Below are 16452 nucleotides of genomic sequence, written 5' to 3' on the forward strand. Positions count from 1 at the left end.
AAATGACCAAAATGCCCCTGCGGTGCATAGTTTGGTCACAAATGATAAACCTCACATATGTATGATATCTTACTGATGTAACATGATAAAGTTTATATTTTTACTGTATATTTTAGACCAGAACCTCAGTTTACTACTTAACCTCTTTTATAAACTGCAAAATGACCAAAATACCCTTACGGGGCTTAAATTGGTTTTAAATTCGTTTTGGGCATAATAGAAGATATCCTACTGATATCATGACATATTTAAGGCATATTAACTTGTGGAACTTGTACATGACTCATTTGGTTACCCATTATGCATATTCGCGTTCGGTACGGTTTATGTAACTAGTTTACATAAATTGACCGAAACGGGTCAAACCTTATCATTCTTACTTCAAAATCCAGAATGTGTTTAGTTTACCCATTAAATACAAGTCTTCATACTTGTTGGGTCTAAATCACATTCTAATCCGGTCTCCGCTTAAGATTGCATTTTGAACTGTAAACCTTTCATTAAAACTAACCGGTCTAAGTTTAAACTTAAATAAGACCAGTTAGGAATCTAAGTGATTATTAAAACCTTCATTCCAGATTTAGGAGCCCAGTAAAAGCTACTTGTACTTGCTAATTTGAAATACGACTGAGAATAAAGTAATTTTAGCTCAGGTAAACACTTCTAACTTATTTTCCGTTATACGAGCTTGGGATACGGTATTTAATAATACCGCTTGGTCGGTTATGAAATCTCTTAATCGGATTGTGATTAATAAATTTACATAACCCATTTTAATCTGTTTTGTTTGATGCAATGCCTTTGGGGGGTTAATGACCGTGTCCTGGATATCCTCGGCTCATTCATTAGAAATGGCCACGACTTAAGCACGGGGTGTAGGCATACACCTGACCGTTGCGTATGTAAAACGGTATCTCACTTGTGAGGAAACTTCTTGTGCGCCTATACTAAGTGGTGTGTCTATTAATCTTGTCTCGGCTCTTCTAACCGGGCCCTGAACGGACGACAAACATATAAATCTGTATACAAGATTATTTTAATAATTGTCCCAAGTTATAAAAGAATATTTGTGCCTTGTGCACTTAAATCAATTTTATTAAATATTTTCAAAAGATTCGGTTAATTGTATTTACAAGTGTAAACTGACGTATTTTTCAAAAAGACTAAGTGCAGGTACTAAGCGTAATGGGCTGGAAAACTCCTGAGTATTAAATAAAGAGTCTTGCAAGCTTCTAATACTTAAAGTCTGTTGAACAATATTTCTTTCTATTTTAGATCCGCCTGTGGATCCATTTACAAATCGTTGTGTAATATTTTGTTATACTTTCAACTCAGTTTGTATAATTACTTATAGACTTCCGCTGTGCATTAAACTGTGATTAATTGACTATGATGATATCAACTACGTCACGATACTCCCCACCGGGCCCACCGGTAATACGTGGAAATATCGGGGTGTGACAGGTTGGTATCAGAGCCAACATTGAGTGAATTAAACACTAGCCTTTTGTGTTTAATCTCAATGACACACTTGCACATTCCTTGACTTCCGAGTCTAGGCAAAGGACTTAAGATTAATCCTAATCTTAAATTGTTTTCTTTTGTTTGTTTCTTTTGTTTGTTTTGACAGGATCAAAGACAAAATGCCGCCACGTGTTAGAGGTAGAGTTGGAAGAGGAAAGGCCTCAGTTTTAACAAGAAATGATCACGAAGCTGGGCCATCTCACAGGCGCACACCATCCGCATCACTCGGATCAAGTCCTCATGAAGACTGGAGGACCTACCTTGAGCCTGTGAGATGCTCGGTCTCGCTTAGCTCCTCACCATCTTATCATGATTCATCCGGGTTGCATCAGAATGACGAGTCCGACCACTCTCACCATTCCTTCATACCTTTGCAGCGATCGGGTTCGCACCATGCCTTCCAGGACCCGACCCCCTATTTCCAAAGCCGGTTCAATCCAATGAACCAGATTCAAGAACCAGAGGGTCAAAACCCTTTGGGACCCGCTGACCACAATCCTGAAATGCAGGACATGGAGATGGATGAAGACCCGGATCCTGAGATGCTACCAACTGGGACGCCGACGCATCCCATTGAGATTTCCAGTGGCTCATCCTTTCATGGTTCGCCTTACAGGGGCCCTGACATTTTTGCAGAAAGATGGGCCACATACAAGTGGGAGTACACTCCCCCTCACCGCAACTCACCACCCCACCAACAGGTCCCTTCTGAGGATCCGCATTTTCAGGCGGTCACGCCGCCACCATGGCCAGCACCAGAGCAGCAACTGCCTCCGAAACCACCGAGGCGAAGAAGAACAGGTGCACGGATGTCCGTGCATGGGGGTTTCCACTTCAGCACCCCCCAACACTCGAGCAACAGCCACTACCCGCAGCTGTATGAAGACCCGCAAATGGGTGGGCCTTCAAACCCTGTTTCTGAAGTCGAATCTGCACCAGTCGCACCACCACTACAACAAATGGGTTATGATAACCCAATTCCTTCTTACCACGGCGCAGCGGCATATAACCCGTTTGAGCAACAAGCTTACACGGGTTACAATTACAACAATGCCCCTATTATTGACCCGTACCTCGAGGCGGTGAACTACAATGCTCTCTACCCTGGAGGACCCTTTCTAGCTGCGTACCCAACTAGGTACCCAGCATATGGGTATCAATACCCACCACCTCCTCAACCTCAGCCGCAGCAGCAGCAGCCACAGATCCAACCACCACAGCAGCAAGAAATCTTCCAACGGTTGCATGAGGTGGGACAAAAGGTAGAGGAGGAGCATAGGAGCCGCCGTGGTTTACTGAAGGGTTTGGCAAGCCTCATAAAAGGGAAGTAGAAGAAGAGGGATTATTAAAATCCTTATTTATTTGTTTTGTAATTTTAAATTTCAATTAAGTGCCTGCGTGGACATTTATTTATGTATTCGGTCCCTGTGTGGACTTGTATTTCTTCTTTTAGTCCCTTTGTGGACAAATTATTTATTTAAAAGTCTCGTTTAGGGCAGCTATGTACTCCTTTCAATGTATGGGATGTTTTATTTTTAAAATTTCATTTGCTATTATATATATATATATATATATATATATATATATATATATATATATATATATATATATACTACTTTATAAAGCATATAGGAAGGATAGAATGGTCTTTTGCCACTTTACAACCTTTTGAAGCTTATTGTACAACCTTTAAAGCACAAAGTGTTGAAAAATTGTTTTCAACACATACCCCGCTCATCTCATTTGGGCGGCCAAAGTTTTTCATTTAACTTTTGAAATCCCGCTCATCCCCACTTCCCCATACATCTGTCTTGTCTTTTCATTTCACAGTCTCTTCTTCCTTTTGATCTCTCTCCCTCTCAAAACCATCTGCATCTCTCATTTTTCTATAAACATGAACCCTAAAAGCACCAAAACAGAAACAAAGATTAACCAAAACACTGATAAAATAGCATGGACGGAAGATGCGATTAGGGTTTCACATATCTCATTCTTATCCGCCTCCGCCTCTCTCTCTCTCTCTCTCTCTCTCTCTCTTTCCCCTCACCCTCTCTCTAGCGACGATTCAAAAACTGCAAGCGATTGATGAAGATTTCACCAGATCCATTCTGATTCTGCTATCATCGGCGGCTATAGATGGTGGTTGTCTGGTTAGGTTAGCCATTTCGACTACTCGACATCCCTAAGGTAATTTTTTTTGTTGATTATGGTTATTTCCTTTGAAGATTTGATGAAGATTAAAACATGTGTTCACCACAGAACGATGGAGAAGAGGTGCAGCTGAGACAACAATGTTATAGTTTATGGGAATACGAACAAGGTAATTTTGTTCTGTCCAGTTTCTATTTTTTATAGTTTGTGTCATTTGATTTCCAGCTCTTCTAATGTACACTTCTAATGTAAACTGATGGTGGTGGACAGTTATGTTAACTTTGGTATTTGGTGGTTGTCATTCATTCATTGTGCATGCTTACTATGAAGGTATGTAATATTAGAAGAAGGTATGTAATATTAGAAGAAGGTATGTATGGATAATTAATATGTGTTCTTTTTTTTCTGTTTTTGGTTCCTTGACTTCCCTTCATATTATTAGAGTCAAGATCTTAAATGAAAAATTGGTTACAATGGAAAAAGATCTTATTAAATTTACTGATCCACTTTAACGAGATGCACAATGCATCCCAAACATGACGCATCCAGATGCTCCAATTGGAGGAGAAGATAGTTCAATAATTAGTAAAACAGTATCTGAGTTTAGAGCTAATGTTGGTTTTTTGATTTTGCAGGAGTATAATAAGACTAAACATCCACAACTTTTGTATGAAGCTAAGTTGTACAGTCTTCTTCAGGTAGGAAGTATGTGTGGTTTGATAGTAATATAACAATGCAGATTTATATGTTTATCTTTTATTTCACTCAGAATGATATGATTTGTAATGTTTTATTTTCACTTGTAGGTGGTATACCTTCCATAAAATGGTCCGGTGTAGATGCAGAGGATAATGTTTTAATTATTGATTTGCTAGGACCGAGTCTTGAGGATCTGTTTGTGTATTGTGGGAGGAACTTTCAATTGAAAACAGTCTTGATGTTGGCTGATTAAATGGTAAGTTGTGTATTAAATGGTAAGTTGCTAATTAAATGGTAAGTTGTGTATTAAATGGAACTTTCAATTGAAAACAGTCTCGATGTTGGCTAATTAAACAGTCTTGATGTGTGCAGGCCAGGCATCAAGAGGAAAAGAAGAAAGAGGAAGAAGCAAAAGCGATAGCATTGGAAGCCGAAAAAGCTGCAAAAGAAGCACCTGAAATGGCGGCTGCGGAAAGTCAAAGAAACGCTGCTGAGGCTTTGACTGCTTCACAAGGAGCGGTTTCTACGGAATCCGGTTCTGGTAGACTCAATAAAGCACCCGAAGGTGAATCTATATCTATTAGCCAATATTATTTGATAACGAATCACCGTACAATATGTTACTCTTTCTTCTCACTTTACGAGTGGTTGAGTTGATGGCAGGAAATGTCCTCAAGGGTGCTGAGAGTGCTTTAAAAATGGAAGAAAGTAGGTTGCAAATATATAAAGAAGTGGTTGGAAAAGGTTTTGCTTCGGAAATGGATTCTAATCGAGTAAGTCATGAGTGACATGCTTTAAAATTCCATCATATGCACCAAAAGATTTGGTTTGAATTCTAAGGTCATTTAATGGTTAACAATATGATTACTAATGGGTCAAATGGGTTAACTTTAAAATCTTAGTCAAAATTGAAACGAGTCAGGTTGATAAAAGTGACCCGAAGTACCTTTACATGTCTTTGTAGCTTTGGCAACACGTTTTGGGTTTTCATATGCCCATAAGTTTGTTCACATTGCCACCACACTAATATTTTTATGGTTTTGAGGTTGTATTTTTGGTGGGTTTGTGGCTTAGGGACTGATGTAGCAAAATAATATTCGTATTTTTTATGGTTTTGAGGTTGTTGAAGACTGATGAGGTGATGGTAGCGGCCGCCGGCGGCGAACACAAACTTTGGGTGCCACAGACCATAGGGGTTGCTAATGGAGAGAGGTCCGATTAGGTACATACTACGGAGGATCTGTTGAGAAGGTTTGAGAGTACCTCATCTACATTTTCAGATTATTCTAATGGTTAGATATTAGGGGTTCTGTGGTTCAAATACTTCATCTACATTCTGTTTTTTTTAATTCTACTCTCCACGAACCCTAATCTGGTCAAGCTTGTAAATCCCGCAGTTAGGTGAGCTCCAGCGATCATGAAACGGTCAATTCTGGCTCGGCTCGGCTCAGATTTGAAACCGAGCTGAAAATCTAAGCTCGGGTTTGGCTTGGTTTTAAACCGAGATGGCTCGACTTGATTTGGCTCGATTGTAAAAATAAAAGTTAATACGTAGCTCTCAAAATTCAGTATTCTAAAATCGTCAATTATGGCTTGATTTGGCTTGATTTGTTTCTTGATAGTCAATTATGTAGGTTTATTGATTCTTGCTCACATGTTATATGTGAATTTTGCGTAATCATTTGATATGTTAGAAATCGCGTAGAAGAAGGATATAATAATTCTCAATTTGCATCAAAGTGACAGTAAATGTATGATGTATCTGTAATATATGTGCAAGGCTGTTGATTTTCTGTTTATGAACTCTGAAGTGTTGAATTTTGTATGGATGCTTGGATATATGCATGTTTGACTTTGTTATTGCTTTTGTTTGTGTATAGATTATAGGTATCTTTCTGTTTAATAAAGATCAAAATAGTTTTTTACTTTGAATTGAACAATTCTTATTGCTTACGTTAAAATTCGACTTTGTTAAATTGCGTACGATGTGTTTAATTGAAATCAATAAGAGGTCTCTTTAGGTCTGTTGTTGTAAGACGTAGTCTGATCACATAGATCGAGTGAATAACATTATATTCTTTGTGTATTTTTCATTGTTTGTACTTAACAAGGGTATTTACAGGGTTTATCATCAAGTCATTTGAACTCGGGTTAAATTAGGTTGACTTTTTTTAAGCTAAGTTATGAGAAAAATAATTACATGACAACACATAACCAAAACAAATAATATATGTACCTTTTTAAACTTCAATTACATTATTGTTGTCTTTTACTTTTCTGTTATCAACAAACTATTACATTGTTGTCTTTTTTACTTTTGAGTTATTAACAAAGTATTATTCTACTTTATCTTTTTAAACCTAAAATTAAATTATTATCAATCTCATCTATTTTTTTAACTGTTCAATCCTTTGATGCATCAAAACCATTCGCATCCAACCCATAAGTCTGACAACCTTAAGAAATGCTGACGAATGGAGTGATGTGGTAGGTAGTAACTTACTCTTATTTGAAAGAAAAAAATGGGCAGTCTTAATTGTTGACATCACTGTATCGCGCGGATTTCCGCCTTGTAAGAAAAACGAGTGCCAACATATCATGAATAAGAAAACTAACTTAAGTACTATACAATATATCACGAGACGACTGATAAACTAACGGTAAATGAGAATCCTATTGTAAATCGTCACTCCCGCCGCATCGCGCGGGTAAATGGCTAGTATATATATATATATATATATATATATGAATATATTGTATGAAATAAATCAAAAATATCATTCCAATTTAATATTGATCTGCCATTAAACAAAAATCTTAAAGGTAAAGCCTAGCCCATATGTCATCTTAAGACATGGCCATGATGGTAGTTCCTTTTTAAGAAAATAAATTCTTGTTAACATCTGAAAACATGTTAGCACTCCTGACAATAGTGATACGATAAAATCACACTTGTCATCCTTATATTGGATTTTTCCAATTCCTTATCCTTATCTAATAATTTAGAACATCCGTTAGTGATGAAGTGCCTACGAGCCATAATCATTGTCTAGTAAGACAAAAGACAGTTGTAGTCTATGACTTCCTGTCAAGAAAGGTAATGAACTATGTTTAAACCTAAATGCCTCAATTCATCATGGCTTCTAAATTAAAATTTGTCCTTGTGACAAGGCCTTTTTTGTGCCACTTTAATACCCATAATAGTCTAAAACTGGGATAAATTATAACAAAAATTTAAATAAATTAAATTACCAAATTAACTAATATGGTTTATAATTACCATGGTTAATGAATCATCAAAGAAAAAGACGATTCCATAATAAGACTTCTAAATAAATTGTTGTCATCATTTTATATAGCAATCAACCTACATGGCTGATTCTCAAGAGGTTAACAGTCACCCAAGGGAGAGAAATGATAACACCGGGGTTAATGTAGTTGGTGCAGACTTGTAAGCATTAATAGATAATGCCGTCACTCGGGCTTTAGACAGACAGTTTAATGAATCAAGTGGTACTCGCACCAAGACCCAGTCTGTACCTCATACGAAACCACCTTCCAAGACTCATACATCTCATAAAGACGATTCTCATCATTCGTTGAATCAAAGGAGTGTCCCATCTAAACAGATCGTGCTTAATCAGGAGCCACGTGTCAAAACTTGTTCTTACAAATACTTTGTCTCTTGCAAGCCAAGGGACTTCACAGGAGAAAAGGGAGCCATTGATTGTATGACATGACTCGATGAGATGGATACCGTGGTTGATATCAGTGGTTGTGCAGAATTGGATATTGTGAAGTTTGTTTCACAATCGTTTAAAGGTGAAGCTTTAGCTTGGTGGAGGTCGTTAATCCAAGCTACAGGGAAGATCCAATTGTATAATTTGTCCTGGGATCAGTTTGCTGCTCTAATCTAGGAAAATTTTTGTCCTCAGCATGAGGTTGAGAAAATCGAGACTGACTTCTTGACTCTGGTCATGAAGAACTTGGATTGTCAGGCGTATGTTACAAGCTTCAACACTATGTCCCGATTGGTTCCTTACTTGGTCACACCGGAACCGAAGCGCATAGCATGTTTTATTGGAGGTCTAGCTCCGGAAATAAAGGGTAATCTGAAGGCTTCCAGACCTATGACATACAGGTAAGTGGTGGATCTGTCTCTATCTCTCACACTTGATGCTATCAGAAGCAAGACTGTCAAAGCTTCTGAGGAAGGAAAGAGGAAACGGGAGGATGAGAGTTCCCATCGCTCCGATAAGAAAAGGAAAGGGAACTCAGATCACAGGAAGAGTTCTGGGTTTAAAAAGGATACCCAACAGACAGGTGAGAAGCCTAAATGTAAAACCTGCCAAAAGCGCCATTTTGGGAAGTGTAGATTCGAGTCGAAATCACAGGCATAGTCAAAGCCTAACGGATGTGGGATCTGCACGTCCAAAGAGCATATGTCACACCCCAACCGATGGCGGAATCATCGGGGTATGGCACTGAGCGAAACAGATTGTCCAGAAGTTTCCACAACAACTATCATTACTATTCAATTTAAATAATACGTCCCATACCGTATCCCAAATAATAAAACAAGTTATTACAGATAAGCATCTAGTCAAATATACTCTTCTGACAACTCAGATTTAAATTAAATTATAAATATTGTTCAAATGCCTCTAGAGACTCGATCTGCAAGATCTACAGACAACTATGCTCTAGACTCTTATTCCTAGCTCGCCTTCCTAGCAGATAAGCATCCTAATTGCCTGTCACATACGTTAAAATAAAGTCAATACATGAAATGTAAAGGTGAGCATACAAGTTTGATATAGCATATAGAGTTCAAAATAGTTCACGCATAACCAGCACGTACACAGAGGAAAACGAAGCATGTTAATTATCGACATGGATCTATCGATACCAGTGACTGCGGATTGACTGTCCGAGACAGTTCGCAATACATGATTACCACCGTAATCCATGCAAGTAATTGTCCTTAACAACCCCCGTGTGAATGGGTGCTGAGTCCAAACTATAGTACTACGTCGTTAAGGCAGGTAGACAGCATTCCACGTGTAAACATAATAACAAGCATTCATTTAGTCACGTAATACATGCAGAACGGTTAGCGTTTAAATAATTGAGTAGTGTGTTTGATTGTGATTTTAGATAAGTAACGTATGTAACACCCAAAAGTGCTAAAGCAAAAAGGGTTCGAGTATACTCACAGCGATTGATTGATGGATTGAAGGGAGCGCTTGAGATTAGGGTTAGCCTGAATAGTTCGATAGCATAACGATGAGTAACGCGTAAAATGGAAACAAGTGCTGATGGGTCGAACAGCTCGGTCGATCGAACTGCAGGTTCGATCGAACGGGTTGTTCGTTCGGTTAGACAGTCCGTTCGGTCAGCCTGTTCGATCGGCCGGTAGGCTCGATCGGTTGGACTGTTCGAGTGGATTGTTTCTTCCTTTGCTTAGGATGTTTTTGTGTATGATGGCTTGACCTTGTGAAGTTTTCGTTGTAGTATTTGAGAACATTGAAGTGTCCTTACCTTTCAGGTCGATCGATCGAACGGCCTGTTCGATCGGCCGGCTTAACCGATCGGTTAGGTTCTTCAGAATGGGTCCTCAGTGGGATGTCACCGGATCGGACAGCATGTTCGATCGGGTGGCACTCCAATACGTCGAACGAGTTGCAAAATCGATTAAGGGTTGAAGCATAGTATCTCATGATCCGAAGAGTAATTCAACCCAAACCGTAGTTCGATCGAACAACACTTCGTTCAATACTAGACTTCATGAAATTGTCAAAGTGTGGGGCCATGTGCTAGCCGATCGGCTGGCCTGGTTGATCGGTTGACATGTCCGATCGGTCAGCATTCTGACCTGGTCGGCCTGTTCATCTAACACTTGGCTGTCCTGATTGTTTGACGTGATATCGAGGTATTTTGACAACGAGCTGAACCATGGAACCTTCGTTCTTACTTGTTTCTCCTGTTAAGACAGGAATCACCCAAGTCCGGCCGGTGAACGGTTCAGAACGGAGTTTATAGTTTAACCCAAAATCGGTGAACCTCGTAGATAGAATCCGAATCTTGAACCACGCAACCATTAGAATTATTAGTGAGTTGGCTCAAGCTCCGTTTCTACCGGTTTGAAGGCATTGAGTGTAAAAGAGTTGAAAAAAAGTTGGAAATCCTTCTTTCAATCCTTTACACCATGTAAATGTTCAGATCTGTGATAGATCTTAGTTTGTTTTTGTGGAAATCGGCTAGATCCAAGTGATTCTTGGTGGATTGAGGCCAAAACATGATGTTCTTGAAGAACACCATGATGACATCATCCTAGAATACTTAGATCTTGATGATTTCACGGTTACAAACCAAGATTTGAAAGATAGAAAGGTGTAGGAGTGTGTATTGATCAAGAAAGTACAAGATTTAGGATGAAATCTTACCGGGATTGAGAGAAATCTGAGAAATGGTGAGGAACACAAGCTGGTCGGTCAGAGGGTTTCCAAAAGTGGAAAGAATGACAATGACAGGCCTATTTATAGGCTTCCAAAAGAGGAAAGGGCTGGCCGATCGGCCAGGCATCCCGATCGGACAGCCTGCTCGATCGGACAGTCTGTTCGATCGGCTGGGCTGTTCCGATCGGCTAGGAGCCTAATCGATCAACAGCCTGCTTTGAGTGTTCGGTGCGACGATTTCTGATATTTCGATTTCGATTGAAGACGATACGAGTACGATAGATTTTCCTATTCAAATTACTTTTAATCCCAACCACTATATCTACATACAAGCATCTATATTTCACACTATCCTTTCGCTACCATTCATCATAATTCGATTTTCGATTGAGTTGGATTGCGTTTCGAGTTTTGATTCAATTGATCACTACACATAACATAAAGTAAACATGCACAAGTAACACATAAGGCACACACACACGTATAATAATACCAAATTCGCATAATTCGAGTTTCGAGTTTGATTGATGATTCGATTAGCTTGATTATTGATTGATTGACTTTATCGCATTGTTACTTCCTACTATTCACAGTCGTAAAGCGTTTCGCGTCGATTAAACATTCGATTACTTCGATTTCTTTGATTAACAACACTTACTCCACATAATACAAATAATAAAACGTAGAATAGACTAATTACAGTCAAAGAAGTCAAACTTGACTTGGACTTTGACTTTGACTTTGACTTTGACATTAGAAAACACGGGGTGTTACAGCATAGGACTTTGGATTGCAAGAAATTGAAGGATGCAACCTGTTATGGTTGTAACGAAAAGGGGCACATAAAGACTAATTGCCCAAAGAATCCGAGAAAGCTTGATGAGGCTAAAAAGACCAACGCTCGTGTCTTCCAAATGAATGCTCAATGAGGCGGTTCAGAATGACAATGTTATAACAGGTACATTCCTTATCAATGATGTTTATGCTAGAGTATCGTTTGATTCAGGAGCAAACAAGTCTTTTGTAGACAATAAATTTTGTAAGTTGTTAAAACTCTAAGCATAAAGTATGAAGTAGAATTGGCCAATGGTACCTTAGAGACTGCTTCAACAATATTAGATGGATGTTTTGTATCCATTAGGAATCACTCTTTCCCGCTGTCCTTGCTTCCGTTGAAATTAGCAGGATTCGATATAGTGATAGGCATGGATTGGTTGTCTCATAACCAAGCCCAAATTGTATGTGATAAGAAGCAAGTGGTTATCAAGACAACTTATGGTGAGCCATTAACAATTCAAGGAGATACGCAGTACGGATTACCTAAGCAAGTGTCTATGCTTAAAGCATCAAAGTGTTTAAAGAAAGGTTGTGTCATTTATATGGCACAGGTAACCATTGATGAACCTAAGATTGTGTCATTTAAAGAAAGGTTTATCATAATCGCTTCAATCTTAGCGGGATCCACCTGGATACCACGCTCACTTACCACATGTCCAAGAAATTAGGCTATTAGCTGCTCAGAAGGAAGATGTTTTGGAAACTAACTTTCCGAATGAGAAGTTAGGTGTGACTGCTGATCCTTTGTCATGTGGCAAGGATGGAATCCTAAGATTGAATGGTCGAATCTGGGTTCCAATCCATGGAGGGCTTAGAGACGTGATTCTTCAAGAAGCTCATAGCTCGAAATATTCTGTGCATCCAGGCAGTGATAAGATGTATCAAGATCTGAAGGCAAATTACTGGTGGATAGGTTTGAAGAAATCTATAGCCACATATGTGGCTAAATGTCTGACGTGCGCGCAGGTTAAATCCGAGCACCAAAAACCGTCAGGTTTACTGCAACAGCCTGAACTTCCCACTTGGAAGTGGGAAATGGTAACTATGGATTTTATTAACAAGTTACCAAGGACGAAGCGTGGGAATGATACGATTTGGTTTATAGTCGACAGGTTGACCAACTCAGCTCACTTCTTGCCTACAAAAGAAACACATAGCTCAGATAAGCCAGCTCAGCTGTACGTGGATGAGATTGTATCTCTCCGCGGGGTGCCAGTATCTATTATCTCTGACAGGGATACAAGATACACATCTCATTTTTGGAAAAGCTTTCAGCAATCTCTAGGCACTCGTTTAAATTTCAGCACTGCTTATCATCCTCAGACAGATGGACAAAGCGAGCGTACGATTCAAACGCTTGAGGATATGCTCAGGGCTTGTGTTATAGACTTGGGTGGAAGTTAGGATGACCATCTTCCTTTGGTGGAATTTTCGTACAATAATAGCTATCATTCGAGCATCCAAGCAGCGCCTTTTGAGGCTTTGTATGGAAGAAAGTGTAGAACGCCAGTTTGTTGGGCGGAAGTTGGAGAAGCCCAACTGTCAGGACCTAATATAGTCCTGGAGACGACGGACAAGATTGTGCAGATCTTTGATCGTCTCAAAGCTGCCAGGGACAGGCAGAAAAGCTATGCAGATATGAGGTGTAAACCTCTAAAATTTGAAATTGGTGATAAAGTCCTACTCAAGGTGTCACCCTGGAAAGGGGTGATGCGTTTTGGTAAAAAGGGCAAGCTGAGCCCAAGGTACATAGGACCATTTGAGATCATCGAATGTGTCGGAATTGTGGGCCTCCAAGCTAAATCTGCCAGAGGAGCTTAGCGGAATTCATAACGTATTCCACATCTGTAATTTGAAGAAATGTCTAGCCTAGCAATGTCGCATAAGGACATAAAAATTGATGAGAGTTTGAAGTTTGTTGAAAAACCCTTGTCGATCGAGGATCGACAGGTCAAGAAGCTACGAAGAAAGCATGTGCCAATCGTCAAGGTGAAATGGGATGCCCGTAGAGGCCCAGAGTATACGTGGGAAGTTGAATCCACGATGAAGCAGAAATACCCTCAATTATTTCAGTAAATCTCGAGGTCGAGATTTCTTTTAAGGGGGTGAGGCTGTAACACCTCGCAAAATCATGTCCAATACAATGGTGACACGTGTCATAAACCTTGATATTGTTAAAAGATAACAGGAGGGGTTAAAAGTGTCAACATGTAAATTATTACCTCTGAGTGACCTTTTAAACGTTCCCGAAGCTTCGTAATATGTTAATACACTCTTATGAATGTCTTATAAAGATTTCATAAACTTTCGGTTAAATCTTGTGATGAATAATTCAAATATCAAGGAAAAATGGTCACATGTGTCTATACGACAAATCTTCATTTAAATGGCCTCTTTCAAAGACTCCAAAACTTTATTTTGCATGGCATTACTTCTAAAGACTTTTCAAAATTGATGAAGTGGACCATCTTGCTGAAAGTGACCTTGGATTCGAGTTATGAAAGTTGCATGGTCAAAATCTAAAAGCTCTCAAAAATTTGTCTTCTGATTAAAGGCTTACGGACCGCAAAGCATCCACCTTACGGACCGTAAGGTGGCTTAACTGGGCGATAAAATTTAAAAGCGGATACGGACCGTAAGGCCTTGGCTTATGGTCCGTAAGACCTGTAACTGGGCAGTAAAATGGACAGCTGCAGGTTACAGCCCTTCCACCGCCTTTGCAAGCTAGTTTTTCGATACTAGGGACTGTGCAACTGCTTTTTACTGCCCTAGGGACACTTGTTAACATCTGGTGACCTCCTAGGAACAGCTGCAATGATCTTAAGACACCCAAACTTCCTATATAAAGGGCCTTCTTGTTCTTTGTTCATGCACAAATCAATTTTTCACTCTCAAAACTCTTCACTGGAGCATCCTGATTTAGAAGGAAGCTCTCTTAGTGAAAATCTTCGTGCTAAGGACTATTGTAAGTGTTCTTAGCTTCTTTAGTTAAGTTTTCATTAGCTTAATGACCGAAAGTCAAAGTTAGCGTAATTACGCTTTGACTTGGTGATTAATCACTAACGGTCCAGCCATTATTCGAATTGAAAGTGGCTTTGTGTTGGTAATTATGTAGGTGTTAAACCCTTAAAAGGGCACCTCCTAGTTATCACATTTACTTGGTCAATTGTCGGGTCAAACTACTTAATAGAAAAGTCAAACGGGTCAGTTTTTATAAAATAATTCATAACTGATAATGTAGAAGATACAAAATACTTTTTATCACTTAAACAACTTGGTAAATAATATAAGAACATGTTTAGGCATGTTCAACCCGACAATTCTGAGTTTAGGCTTGGTTCACAACCGAAAGTCGCAAAAGTAGACTTTTGCTTTGACTTTCAGTTCTGACCCGATTTAGCTTAGTTTAGTTATGCCTTAGGGTTCCTTCGGGACCACATTATATGTTAGTATAACCCTCTGAGGTTATACTACATGGTTCCTAAGAAATCTGATTCATTTGCATGTCCCCGTTAAATGCTTAAAAACGGACCATTATGCCCTTTTATCATTAAAACGAGATTTTTGAAAATGTGAGAGGACAAAAACCTTTATTACTGATATATAAGTATGTCCTAAAAATTTGACATCCGTTTCTAGTCTGAAATAAGAGTTATGCACAATATCGTAAAACCAAAGCTTTTTATTAATTAAATTGCATTTCTGGCATAAATCATATTTAAACCCAAATTTTGGCACCAAACATTCTACCCACTGTTATAATATAATATTTTGGATTTTTGGAAATTTTTGTCAAATTTTATACTAACCATAACATAGAGTTCTTGCATAGACTCGGTAATTGACGATAATGCCCTTTTCATTAATAAAATGAGTTTTATGCATCATTTGCATATCAAACCTTTTTCTACTGATTTTATACATTAAATAAATTATTTTAAACAATTGAGACTTATAAAAATCTCAGATTTCCTTTAACAACCCGAATATCGTCAAATACCGACTTTTATGCGATTTAGGCGCATAGTATGGTTTAAAACCATATTTAGCACCTAAGACTTGTTACCTACTGATTTTAAAAATAAATTTTTATACTTTAACAGTAAGTATAAGTCTTGAACTCAGATTTCCAAATTTGACCCTTAAAGCATATGTGAAATGACCAAAATGCCCCTGCGGTGCATAGTTTGGTCATAAATGATAAACCTCACATATGTATGATATCTTACTGATGTAACATGATAAAGTTTATATTTTACTGTATATTTTAGACCAGAACCTCAGTTTACTACTTAAACTCTTTTATAAACTTCAAAATGACCAAAATACCCTTACGGGGCTTTAATTGGTTTTAAATTCGTTTTGGGTATAATGGAAGATATCCTACTGATATCATAACATATTTCAGGCATATTAACTTGTGGAACTTGAACATGACTCATTTGGTTAGCCGTTATGCATATTCGCGTTCGGTACGGTTTATGTAACTAGTTTACATAAATTGACCGAAACGGGTCAAACCTTATCATTCTTACTTCAAAATCCAGAATGTGTTTAGTTTGCCCATTATATACAATTCTTCATACTTGTCAGGTCTAAATCACATTCTAATCCGGTCTTCGCTAAATCTTGCGTTTTGAACCGTAAACCTTTCATTAAAACTAACCGGTCTAAGTTTAAATTTAAATAAGACCCGTTAGAAATCTAATAGGTTATTAAAACCTTTGTTCCAGATTTTGGAGCCCAGTAAAAGCTACTTGTACTTGCTGATTTGAAATACGAC

The 16452-nt window shown here is 38.5% G+C and overlaps 2 protein-coding genes across 6 annotated transcripts; both read left to right on the top strand.

The window, feature by feature from the left end:
* The first annotated feature begins 1643 nt into the window (after positions 1-1643).
* Positions 1644-2855, top strand: LOC110931515 (early nodulin-75-like). The gene has a single exon (XM_022174905.1). It carries the CDS (start codon positions 1644-1646, stop codon positions 2853-2855), a length of 1212 nt encoding a protein of 403 aa, XP_022030597.1.
* A 431-nt stretch (positions 2856-3286) lies between these two features.
* LOC110931513 lies at positions 3287-6231 on the top strand. Of its 5 annotated transcripts, none has more exons than XR_004888287.1 (7): positions 3287-3711; positions 3784-3844; positions 3946-4005; positions 4311-4373; positions 4482-4649; positions 4732-4939; positions 5038-6223. XR_004888287.1 is itself a non-coding variant. In XM_035987388.1 (4 exons), the coding sequence occupies exons 2-4, from the start codon at positions 4647-4649 to the stop codon at positions 5160-5162; spliced, it is 321 nt and encodes a 106-aa protein (XP_035843281.1). In that variant the 5' UTR covers positions 4076-4373; positions 4482-4646; the 3' UTR covers positions 5163-6231. The 5 variants fall into 5 exon arrangements, 1 of the variants encoding a protein (XP_035843281.1); XR_004888285.1 differs by having other exon boundaries at positions 3946-4025; positions 4747-4939; positions 5038-6219; XR_004888284.1 differs by having other exon boundaries at positions 4747-4939; positions 5038-6219.
* The last annotated feature ends 10221 nt before the right edge of the window (positions 6232-16452 follow it).

This window comes from Helianthus annuus, chromosome 3, assembly GCF_002127325.2.
Source record: "Helianthus annuus cultivar XRQ/B chromosome 3, HanXRQr2.0-SUNRISE, whole genome shotgun sequence".
In the NCBI taxonomy this organism is placed as follows: Eukaryota; Viridiplantae; Streptophyta; class Magnoliopsida; order Asterales; family Asteraceae; genus Helianthus; species Helianthus annuus.